The 12,667-nt window shown below is 40.9% G+C and overlaps 1 protein-coding gene across 2 annotated transcripts in view; it reads left to right on the forward strand.

Annotated features, from left to right (window-relative positions):
* WASHC4 (WASH complex subunit 4) overlaps nt 1-11,144 on the forward strand; it is a 63,628-nt gene extending 52,484 nt beyond the window's left edge. For both annotated transcript variants that reach the window (XM_089528022.1, XM_089528024.1), the window contains 4 exons: nt 1,510-1,706; nt 3,207-3,306; nt 8,539-8,614; nt 9,691-11,144. In XM_089528022.1, the coding sequence (XP_089384148.1) occupies nt 1,510-1,706; nt 3,207-3,306; nt 8,539-8,606 (365 nt within the window). In that variant the 3' untranslated portion in view covers nt 8,607-8,614; nt 9,691-11,144. The remainder of the gene's footprint in view (nt 1-1,509; nt 1,707-3,206; nt 3,307-8,538; nt 8,615-9,690) is intronic.
* The last annotated feature ends 1,523 nt before the right edge of the window (nt 11,145-12,667 follow it).

Consider the following 12,667-nt stretch of genomic DNA (forward strand, 5'->3'; position numbering starts at 1 on the left):
GAAATTGTGCCCTTGACTTATACATGAGGTCAACTTATAGTTGAGTATATGTGGTAATCTGTTCCCTTTTAGTTAATACAAGGCTAGAAATAGCCCAGAATTGGAAATCAGGACAATGGACTGTAGATAAATGGTGGAATCATTTATGGAATACTTTATTAATGGAAAAATTCACAATGAAAATGAACACACTAAAGATATAAAATAAATCATTTCAGGAAAAATGGTTCCCACTCCTAAATTATGTCAACAATCTATCTCAAACAACATTACAATCATAAGAATATTACAATCTTTGGAATATATACCTTATGTGAGTTAGAAACTCTTTAGTCCAAAATGGTTTTCATCACTACTCAACAATGTTTTAAATGTTTACATCTTTCCATACTCAGATGTTTGGTAAAACATTCAGTTGTAGTACAGTCGGCCTGTCTTATACATGGATTTTTTATACACAGATTCAAGCATCCACGGTTTGAAAATGTTCAAAAAAAGTATAAATTTCAAATATCAAACCTTGATTTTCCATTTTTATAAGGGACACCATTTTGGTATGTCATTATATTTAATGGAACTTGAGCATTCACAAATTTTGTTATCCACAGGGGATCTTAGAACCAAACCCCAGCATGTAACAAGGGTCCACTGTAGTTAGCTTTCACTAGTCACCCCCCCCCCCCCCGCCCCTTGTTATCAACCTTGGTGTTTTTTAGAGTAAGTTTTTAAAAATCCTTAAGATTCAAGCATTTCAAATAAGAAAGGACCAGTAATACCAACAATCCAAGGACTACAAAACAGTAAGCAAAACAACCCATCTGAAAAGAACCAGACTGAAGCAGGCTCTTATATAATGTGTACTTGGTGACTTTTATTATTGGACAGTTTCATCATTAGATAGCATATCAGTAAATTGACATTTTAAATTACAACTTCATGAGGAGGGTAGAGAAGTGGCCTTTCATAATGTAGTTTTCTCAACATCTACTAGTTGGTTTTGCTACAGCTATTTCACAGATACAGTAGGGCTGTATAAGGATGCCATATTCCACATATGTTTGGGGAAAATGTTGCATGAATGCACTGTCTCCTAGCATGCTGTAGCAAACATGTCTACCTAAAACATAGAAATGGGAGACTTGAATGGTCTTTGGCAGCTTGTCATTTAGTTCCTTACTGTGCTGTTTTAAATTGTCACTCTACTCTGCTTTCCATGCATAAAAATGCAAAAAATGATTGTGAGCATTTTGTGGACAGAGATCCAGCTCTACTAAGGGGGAAAATGTAAAATCTGACAAACACCTCCAAAGGCAACGTTAGAAGCCAAAATGCAAATGCATACAACTTTATGGATGTAGAGTGAAATTAGAGTTAATGTTGACCTGGTGGAATAGCATATGATGTGAGAAGTTGATATACTAATGATGAAAGGTTGGTTTGAAGTACATGTGCAGAATATGTTCTTAACTTTTAACTGCTTGTGGGGATGTATCTGTCTGAAATCTGCAGGTGTAGCTTACATTCTGAAGCTTTTGAACCAGTATCAAGAGTTTGATTCCCTTCACTGGTTCCAGTCAGTACGAGAGAAGTATGTGAGAGAAATAAGAGCATTAGCAAAGCAACAGAATGTACAGTCAGCTAGCCAAGATGAAAAGTTGCTACAGACTATGAACCTTACTCACAGGCGACTTGAAGTTTGTTTGCAGGTATGGTTTCCAGTGAGCTGCATGGTTTCGTCATTTATTAAAATTACTGTTGTCAGTCATTTATTCAAATTATTAAGTGAACAGACTTATAGAAGGCATGTTAAGTTCTTAAATACTGTTATTAAAAGTTAAAATCTTATCAAGGGTACAACATGTTAATAGGATGGCAGTTTTGATATACAAATCTGTCTTCAGTTTCTTTGCATAATCCATGTTTGTTCAACATGAAGGGAAATAAAAGCCCAATTCATGGAATTGCATTCTAAAAAAACTGTACATAGGGAGGGAAGAGTTTGTCCCTGCTCACCATATATACTGCTTTTCCACCATTAAAGATAATAGCACTTAGCAATAGCAATAATACTTGCATTTCTGTACCACTTTATAGTTCTAAGCACCCTCTAAGTAGTTTACAATGTGTTTGCCAATTCCCTGGAACAAACTGGGTATTCATTTTACCAACCTATGAAAGGATGGAAGGCTGAGTCAACCTGGAACCCTGCTGGATCAAACTCACAATGTGTTGCTTGCAGTACCTGCATTTAATCACTGCGCCAGCATGATTTTAGTTTAGGGCTTGAGTTGTAGTTTTCAATCGCTTGAACATCTTTAAGGAAAAAGAAATCTCAAGCCTTCATAAATTATTACCAGGAGCCAAGCCAAGATTACTAATGAAACTGATTTAGCCAGCGTTTTCTTGGGGGCATTCTTATGTTCTCAGGGGTTATTCTACCATTGTTCAATTGATTTTAAGCAATGACAAATCTATTTAAGAGTCTGCATATACACTGCAGTCATCCCTCCATATTTGCGGCTTTGATATTTGCGGATTTGATTATTCACGGATTTCATTAAAATGTTCTCTCTAGGAATGTCTAGGTCCTCCAGTGCAACTCTGTGGTCAACTTTAACTAAAAGTTGCACTAAAAGACCATTTGTAGCTACTCCAGTGCCATTCTATGGTCAGTGTATGTTGGACATTGACCACAGAGTTGCACTGGAGGACCTAGAGATTCCTAGAGAGGTGTCATCCCAGGTAAAAACAGTGTTTTTGTTATTTGAGGTTTTTCCATATTCACGGGGGTCTTGTTCCCCTAACCCTAGCGAATATGGAGGGACAACTATATATAGCAGTTGTTGTTGTGTGCCTTCAAGTTTTTTTTTACTTATGCTGACCCTAAACCTATCACAGAGCTTTCTAGGGCTGAAAGCGCATGACTTGCCCAAAGTTACCCCATGGATTTCTGTGACTGAGAAGGGAATCGAACTCTGATTTCCAGAGTCATAGCCCAACACTCAAACCACTACACATTAGATCAGATTTGATTTTAAGGCATGATACTTCTATTTGAGGGTTTGTATATAAACTATATATGCCAGTACTGTTATTTACTGGGGGGTTCTGGTATTTATGTACATGCGGTTGCTAATACTGCAGAGGTTTTTATTTTGTAACATATTAACATTTGCTGAATTTTTTTCTTTTCTTTTTTTCTTTAGGAGTTTGAACTACTTCATTTTTCACTAAGTAGTGCAAGGATCTTTTTCAGAGCAGACAAAACTTCAGCAGAAGAAAATCAAGAGAAAAAAGACCGAGAAGGTGAGCTGAAAGTCTTTCAGTTTCTAGGGAAGTATGCCACAAAGTAGGGCATTCTGTTTTTACATCCTCATTTCTTTTGTCATTAGTGTATAACTCCACATGGAAATTTAAGATAGAAAATTTAATAAACTGAGAAGTTTATTAAGGATATGGTCAAAATATAAAAATAAATTAATAAGAAGAATACCAAAATGGATATCGACGAATGAAGCTTTTTTTGCAAGAGAAAAATTAAAGCAAGATAATTGGCCTACATATAAAGATCTATTAAAAAAAAGAAAAAGGAGAAGAGAAAATCAAATCAATGGAGGAATTAACACAGGAAGGATATGAAAATAACTGGTTTCTATATAGACAAATACATGAGAGGTTTAGAACAGATCAAAAGTTGTTTGGATTTGAGAAGGAAGAAACAGAGCTTGAAAAGTACTAACTTTAGAAAATCAACATACTATCTCCAAATTATATAAAATACTGTGTTGAAATGTAGTCTGAACCCATCAAACAATATATGATAAATTGGGCTAGAGATGTTGGTCAGCCTATACTGTTAGAGGAGTGGGAAAAAAATTGGAAAAGAAGAATCAAACATACCTTAAGTCAGGGGTAGGCAACCTTTTTGAGCCGGGGGCCGGGTTTCTGTCCCTCAGACAACTGGGGGGCCGAAACTGGGGGTGGTGGAGCTTCCACCCTCCGGGGGCGGTGCCACACACTGGGGGTGGAGCTTCCACCCTCCAGGGGCGGGGCCAGTGCTGGAGGCCTCGCCCTCTTTCCGGGCCCGACGGGCCCCAGGCCCTGTCAGGGGCCCGCAAAAAAGCCAACGGCGGGCACCAGCACTAGAGGCCTGGCCCTCTTTGCCAGACCTGCCACCCCCCATCTCACATTCATTCTCTTTTCTTCCTCCCTTTTCCTTCTTCCATCTCCTTTTCTCATTCTCCCACTTCCTTCCCTCACTCCCACTCTTTTTCCTTCCATCCGTCTCTCTCTTCCTCCCTTTTCCTTATTTTTCCCTTTCTATTTCCCTTTCACCTTCTTACTACCCTTCCATGCCTTTCTTCCTCCATTTCCTTTATTCCCCCTCTCTCACTCTCCCTTTTACTCTTTCTTTCTTTCCTTTCCTTCCATTCATCTTTCTTCCTTTATTTCCCCTTCCTTCCTTCCCTCCATTCCACCTCTTCCTTTATTTCCCTCTCCCTTTCTCTTCCTCTTTCCTTCTTCTTTCCCTCCTGTCTTCCTAGCTCCCTTCCCTTCCCCCCATCTCTCTCTCCACACCTCTTTCCTTCCTTCCTTCTTTCCCTTCCTGCTGGAGGCAGAGGTCCATCCCTTCTTCCTTCCCATCTCCCCTTCCCTTTCTCCTTCCTTCCTGCCCTATGTCTCCCTTCACATCCCCCTTTCCCTCATGTCTGTCTTCCTCCCTCCCTTCCCCATCTCTCCCTCCACACATATTTCAATCCCTCTTGCCTTCATTTCCCCCTTCCTTTCTTCTTTCTTCCTGGCTCTCTTCTCTTCATCTCTGCCTCCACACAGCTCTTTCTTTCTTTCCATCCCTTCAACTCTCTCTCCTTCCTTTCATCTCTTTCCTTCTTTCCACCCATCTTTCTCTTCCTTTTCCTTCCCCCTCCCTTTCTCATTCTCCCCTTTCCCTTTCTCTCCCTCCACCTCTGTTCCTTCCTTTCTTTCCTTCCATCTGTCTCTCTCTTCCTCCCTTTTCCTTATTCTTCCCTTTCTATTTCCATTTCACCTTCTTACTACCCTTCCATGCCTTTCTTCCTCCATTTCCTTTATTCCCCCTCTCTCACTCTCCCTTTTACTCTTTCTTTCTTTCCTTCCATTCATCTCTTTCTTCCTCCCTTTCCTTTATTTCCCCTTTCTTCCTTCCCTCCATCCCACCTCTTCCTTTATTTCCCTCTCCCTCTCCCTTTCTCTTCCCCTTTCCTTCTTCCTTCCCTCCCTCCTGTCTTCCTAGCTCCCTTCCCTTCCCCCCATCTCTCTCTCCACACGTCTTTCCTTCCTTCCTTCTTTCCCTTCCTGCTGGAGGCAGAGGTCCATCCCTTCTTCCTTCCCATCTCCCCTTCTCTTCCTTTCTTCCCTATGTCTCCCTTCACATCCCCCTTTCCCTCATGTCTGTCTTCCTCCCTCCCTTCCCCATCTCTCCCTCCACACATCTTTCAATCCTTCTCACCTTCGTTTCCCCCTTCCTTTCTTCTTTCTTCCTGGCTCTCTTCTCTTCATCTCTACCTCCACACAGCTCTTTCTTTCTTTCTTTCTTTCTTTCTTTCTTTCCCTTCCACTCTGTCTCCTTCTTTTCATCTCTTTCCTTCTTTCCACCCATCTCTCTCTTCCTTTTCCTTCCCCCTCCCTTTCTCATTCTCCCCTTTCCCTTTCTCTCCCTCCCTCCACCTCTCTTCCTTCCTTTCTTTCCTTCCATCCGTCTCTCTCTTCCTTTTCCTCCCACCCTTCCTTTCTCATTCTCCCTTCTCCCCATCTCTCCCTCCACACCTCTTTCTTTCCTTCCCTCCTTTCCACTCTCCTTCCTTCCATCTCTTCTTCTTTCCCTATCTTTCTCCCTTTCTTTCTCTCCCTTCCACTCTCTCTCCTTCCTTCCTTCCTATCCTCACTTCCCTCACCTGCTGGAGGCAGAGGTCCAGGAAGGAGGAGGCCAGCGGCTCCCCAAAGGCCCCGCCCGCTCGTGTGAGAGACCTTTGGCCTCTCATGCGAGCGAGCGGCCGCTTGCGTGACAGGGAGGAGGCCGGCGCCCCCCCAAAGGCCCTGCCCGCTCGCGCGCGAGACCTTTGGCCTCTCGCGCGAGCAGTGGCTCGTGCAAGAGGGAAGAGGCCGGCGCCCCCCCAAAGGCCCTGCCCGCTCGCGCGCGAGACCTTTGGCCTCTCGCGCGAGCAGTGGCTCGTGCAAGAGGGAAGAGGCCGGCGGCCCCCCCAAAGGTCCTGCCCGCTCGCGCGAGAGACCAAAGAGAGCGGCGCCTTTGGCTTCTCGTGCGAGCGAGTGGCGCCTTTGGCTTCTCGCGCGAGCAGCGGCTCGCGCGAGAGGGAGGAGGCTGGCGCCCCCCCAAGGGCCTGGTGCTGCCGCCGATTGCCGCCGTGGCGGTAGCACTGGCCGCAGGCCGGTCCCCTGGCCTTGGCGGGCCGCATGTGGCCCGCGGGCCGGGGGTTGCCGACCCCTGCCTTAAGTTATGGAGTAAGAGAACAATATTACAAGATACAATTTAGATGGTATCTGTCACCAGAGAAGGTATCTAAAATATATAAAAACACTAAAGATGTTTGTTGGAACTGTAACAAAAGCTCAGGTATCATGTTTCAAATGTGGTGGGGATGTCATCGGGTTAAGAAATTTTGGAAAAAAATACACAAAGAAATGGAAAGAATGTTAGAGACTACATTGGAGATGGATCCCAAAGTGTTTTTGTTAGGCATGTTGAATGATGATCTGGAAAAAAATATGGGAAAACTACATTTTATTTGTTAACCGCTGCAAGATTCATAATTGCAAAAAAAAAAAAAAAGGAAAGGGAATGATGAATTGACTGTACAAGAATGGCTCCTGAAATTGTATGAATTTATGGAATTAGATAAGTTGACATGTTTATTAAAAGATAAAAGCTTAGAAAGATACAGAACGGAATGGCAACCAGATATTAACTATCTGAAAATGGAGAAAGGTGAAAATGGAATAATAGCTTTTGATAAATGAAATCTGTGTATCAGTCAACAATAAAAGGAAACTGTGGCCGGTTACAAACCGGCACTTTAGTGCGTGATGAGCACGCACTAGGGTTACAAAAGGGCGGTGCTTCCACACCGCCCTAACCCTAGTGCGTGCTTGTCATGCACTAAACGGTGGCGGCCCTTCCATACGGCCACCGTCGTGAGGACGTCACGGCCGTGCCGCCTCTATAGACGGGGCGGCGCGGACGTGACGTCCTTGCTCTGCGCCAGGGCGCTTAGTGCGCCCTGAACACGGAGCAGGAAAAAGCTCCGTTTCGGAGCTCCTTCCTGGTTTAGTCCGCTGGGCGCAGCCTTCAGACGGCTGCGCCCAGCGGACTAAAAGAGAAAGGGGCCAAGCGGCCCCTTTCTCTTCTCCCCGCCGCCGTGGGGTGTCCTTGGGGCTTGAAGCCCCAGGGACACCCCTTTTCAGGCTGTGGGGAAGCCTGAAAAGCGGCGGATCGGGGCCGTTCTGGCCGCTGAGGCCCCGATACTCCGGGGAAAGGAGCAGGTGCAGACCGCCCCAAATGGGCGGTCTATAACCCGCCTGTGTAAGAATAAAGAAGAGAAAGAGAGATACCAGGGAAGACATCATGGTATGAGAACAGGAAATAAATTTAAAGGAAAAAGGGTTTATATCTTCATGTAGAATCCAGTTAAAGTTACTACAAGGAAAAAGGTAAATATGAAGGTCATATTTTCCAGGGTGACTGGGGACTAGTAATAATCGCTGTAAAGGAAAGGAAGTTCTTTATTGTGTTTGTTTTTATGTTTATGTGATTGATGTAATGTGTATATATGTGTTTTATGTTCCATGTGGTATGGTTTGTACACAGAAAATTTTAAATAAAAAAAAAAAAAGAAAATTTAAGATAGTGTCATGATTGAGCTGTAACCAAGATACAGTTTTGTTACTACTTTTAGCTGGGCCAATTATTTAAAAAGCCTGAAAGATGGAAAAGTGTGGCAGATAGTGCATTTATTGACTAAGGATGTATATCATCCTTAACAGAGTTTCAGAATAGTATATTCCATTGAAAGGGATTTTATTCCAAATGATGGATTGCACTATGGAATAGAGATTACCCAACAGTATAAGTACTAAATGGACTGTGCATTGAATGGTTCTCAATTCTTGATCCTCCAGATGTTTTGAACTTTGTCTTCCAGAAGTCCCAGTCAGGAAGTCTGGGAGTTGAAGTTCAAAACTTCTGGAGGACTAAAGGTTGAGAACCACTGCTCTATACTGTTTTTGCTAGTACTACTACCACTTTAAAAGACAAGGATGGTTCTGCTTACTAGTATCCCTGCAGTCACTTCACTTCCTGGAAGGCCCATGAGAAGTGGCTAGAAAAACCTCAGCCAATTTTATATTTTGTTCCAGGTTGCCGAGCTACTCTAGATGTTGGGAATGTAAATATTCCACTTTACATATTCCTTCTGTAAGAGACCTTTGCTGTACAGCTCTGTTTTGTCTACATTCTTGTGAGACTCCTTGCCTTTTATTTTGCAGAAGAAAGTGGAAAAACAAGCAATGGAGACTTGTCCAATTCTACATCTGCAGAACCTGTTGTCAAATGAGAACCCTGGTATGTTTTTATATAGCTAGAATTTGATTTATCTTTGTGGCATTAGGCTTAAAAATCTCCAATATTGGAAAAATAATTGGCTGAATTTTTATCTTGATCAGTTAGTTCTGCACCCTGAAAGAATTGGTGTAGTGAGGATCAACAATAAAAATACAAACTATGTATTTTGAAACTAATTCCATATTTTTTCAAATATATTGGCATTCATGGCAAAACAAATTGCTTATCTGAAAGTGCCTTACTTATGATACCATGCTGGTATTTAGCACATGATCAGAGACAAAGACAAAAGTGCTGCATGAGAGGGAAAACTGAGTATTTGCAGAGTGGGTTTCAGGATAATTTGTACTCAACCAAAATTTGCTGTCTGTAACGAAAGCTAGCAGATAGTCAGCACAGCTTCACCAGCTTGAGTAAAGATTTATGTAATCTATCTTCCCCAATTTGTAAAGATCACTACATGCCTGCCATCAATAATAGGAGCCTCTTAATATATTGTTAAATATTAGCATTGTGGAAATTATTTAAAAGCAATGTTTTACTATTCCAAGACCCAATAATTACACCATAACTAAAATTTTAAAAAGTAAAAATAGCAAACTTACATTTTAGTAATTTATTTACAAAAAAATCTAAATCCTACAAATCTCTGATCTGTAGTGCAAAAGCATTCATCTTGTCTGCCTCCTTATCAGCTCAGCCCCCAGGACCACTCAAACTGTGCAGTAGTCTTTCTTCTTTGAGGCTACACTCTATAACTATATTAAGATAATTGCAAAGTTACATATATAATTTAAAAGGAGTGAAGTTATCTTTCACTAAATTACAGTAATAATATCATACTTTCATTTTTTGAGAAAAGAATTATAAGTAGCTAATAAATGCCATTTAGTAATTGTTACATTGGTTATCCAACTTTGTCCATCTGTGGGGACAACAGACACAACTGGCAAATTCCTCCTCCTCTTCTGGGAAACCCTCTGAAGCAGATGTGGGGGCAGAGGAATAGCATTCTGTTGTGTGACCAAAAGTTGCAATATAGCTTTTCCCTCACAATTTTCCTTTCTGTTCTATAGAAATCTAGAAAGTGATGGGACCAACTGACATGGAATTTTTCAACTTTTCAATTGGACAGTGAGCCAGAAGTGCTATGAAATACATTAATTCAACTCGAAATGTTGTAGTTTATTCTTTCTGCTCAAATGTCATTAAAATATACAGCTCACTTTATATGATTTAAGGTGGAAGAACATCTGTTTTATTTTGGTTAAAATGGCTTAAATTTAATTCTCTTACATTTCCTTTGATTTAAAGTTGACATCACATGCTTGGCATTGTTTTTGTTGCTTGTTTCCAACTGAAGTCCCTCTTTGAAAATTTGTTATAAATAGACCTTTGGAATCCAAAGAAACTGCCAAAGTAGCAAGTCAACCTTGGTCTTTCAGAGACCAGCACTGTAAAGACATGTAAATTTAAGGCACTTTTCTGCTGTAATAAAACATATATTTGTTTCCTTTTTGTCCTCTAACAGGAGAGAATCGTTCATTTAGGGCATCATATGTGCCTGACCTGTACAGTGCTAACCAAATTAGCATGGTGTTAGTGACATATTGTAAATGTCCATTCCTAGAGTTTTAACTCATGTAACGATACTGCTTCTGTGAGTATATACATATGTACAGTCACGGAGTTTTATTTGTGAATTTGTCACTTCATGTATTCTGAACATCACGATGTAGTCACTGATAGAGGAACAGTTTGGGTTTACAGTCTTAGAGTGGGTAGTGATATATTCCTACTTGTGCCACAGAATGGGGTCTCCAATAAAGCCTGTACACTTTGAGACTTCAGATGTCAGGTTCTGCTACTTGTAAGTATGGTGGGTTAAATTGGGAGGAGTGGAATTACAGCCATATGAAGCATGTGAAGAGCAAAAACCAGGAAAAGGGAATGATATGGAGGTAATCCTTCTCCTTTTACCATCCTACCTTATGCTAACCTGTCTTCAACTATGAAGCAGTATCTATGGCCATTTTTCATACTTTTTGTTTACAGATGTTAAAAATAAAGGGAGGCCTTTTTCTGAGATTCTTATATTTTTTAGCTGATGAAGAACCCTTCTTTCCATGAAGTATATTACAGAACTTGAATCTCCAAACCATTCTCATAAGTGAGGTATTTTCAGAAGAATGCTGGGAGGTTCCACTGATTACTATATTCAAAAGAGGGGAAAGACCCTTCACACTGAATTCAGACGATTATCAGAGAGTCATAAGTGGGCCAGAACAGCAAAACCATCAACATACTTTGTACACTTGTGTATTTGATTGTCTGGGGTACAAAGTTGAGGTCCTGTTGCATGTTTTCATTCAGTTAAGTTGATCAGTTCCATCCAGTAGCTATGCTCAAATTCTCAGGAATGAAGGGGACCAAATATAACATGTCTTACTCATTTTACAAAAAGCTGTTACCTCAGTTTTTGTTCTGTTGAATATTCTGTACATAATAATAAATGAATCTTTGGAAAGTGGATTTACTTTGGTTTGTATGTAGTTGTTGCCTAAAGTTTTAGTTCTTATAAGAAGCTGTAGAACTGTATCTTTAGAGAGTAGGTAGTCAACTTTTAACAAAGGAGATGCCTCTATTCACTAATTAGCCTGCCATCATTACAGATAAGTGGATTTATTGGTAAGCTTCATAAACCAAATGAAATGGTCACTTCCATTGTAAAGGATTTCCAATGTGATCTTCATTAAAAAATGTATCCTGCTAAAGTGAAAAAATGAGTTAAAATGGAACCTGGAGAAGTGACAGCGAGCTGCCCTTTTGGGTGACTAGAAGTGATATGTCACTTCCAGTTGCCTTTTTGGGCACCCTTCAAAATATCCTATTAAAGATCCACAATGGCATTTTTATCTAATTTTTTTTGTTTGTTTGTTTTTCATACCAAAATGACTTTTTGGGGGTAGTCTAAAGGTTTATCGCTCACTCAATTTATATGCTATCTTTCCCTCAAAAGATTTGGGAATTTACAGTATTAAAAAGTCAAATGTATACTTGCAGCTAGAAATGTACAAAGGTAAGATGGAAATATGGTTACAGAATTTAAGACAGTGACCAAGATCCTGCATCATAAGAGACATAATTAAGCCACTTTTTCTGACTCCATGAAGTACACCTGGGAAGCGTCTTATGTCCCCTCTACAGCCTGATGCAAGACAATGAAAGCATCCTCTGGATGTCCTAGAGAACAAAGTCATCATTGTGCATCTGACTGTAGGGACTTAGCAACATGCTTCTCAGACATCCCGGTTTATGCCAGCAACTATATGGCTGTGTCACGGACGGGCAGCATGAAAAAATGATTTTACAGGAGATTTTGGTCATTATATGAGGGAGATAGAGGATTCTGATGAACAAAACATCCAAAAACGTGAGTTATGCAGACTTAAATTCGACTTACATTTGAATAACTAACTGGAAACCAGGCAATAATGTGAAAGAATAAAAACAGTACAGCATTTTTAAAAATAGCTCTTTCCATATAGAACAATTAAGCTCCCAAACCCCTGCTAGAATAGAGAGGCATTCACCTGCCAACAAAAGAGCAGCAGCAGCAGGTGCACATTTACTTGAAACACAGGACTGGGACTTCGCTGTGGCTCCATTCTTAGGGAAGCTTGTAGCCAGTCCTGTGTTTCAAGTAAATGTGCTGCGAAAATGGGATCAAAAGATGTTCTCCACTTCACCCACTGGAAAGATCTTAAACTTTAGGCAGACTAATATGGGACAATGTGGTCCTAAAGGCAGCATGAGTACTTTGGAGTGGAGCTGTTGCAATAGGCAATTTATGTGTTCCCTGTAACCAACCCACTAACAATTTGGCCATAGCTATGCAGATTAGCTGATGTTTCTGAAGAAGGGCAGCCCCACATAGAAAATATCGTAGTAACAGAAACAGACTGCAATTACAACATGCCGAGGGCGCGTTGTATAGTGTCTAGATCAAGGGAAGTAATAATGCCATTCTATTCTACTTTGGTCAGAACTCAA

Source organism: Sceloporus occidentalis, unplaced genomic scaffold (genome assembly GCF_023333645.1).
Source record: "Sceloporus occidentalis isolate IW3139 unplaced genomic scaffold, rSceOcc1.0.p SCAF_5, whole genome shotgun sequence".
NCBI classification, from domain to species: domain Eukaryota; kingdom Metazoa; phylum Chordata; class Lepidosauria; order Squamata; family Phrynosomatidae; genus Sceloporus; species Sceloporus occidentalis.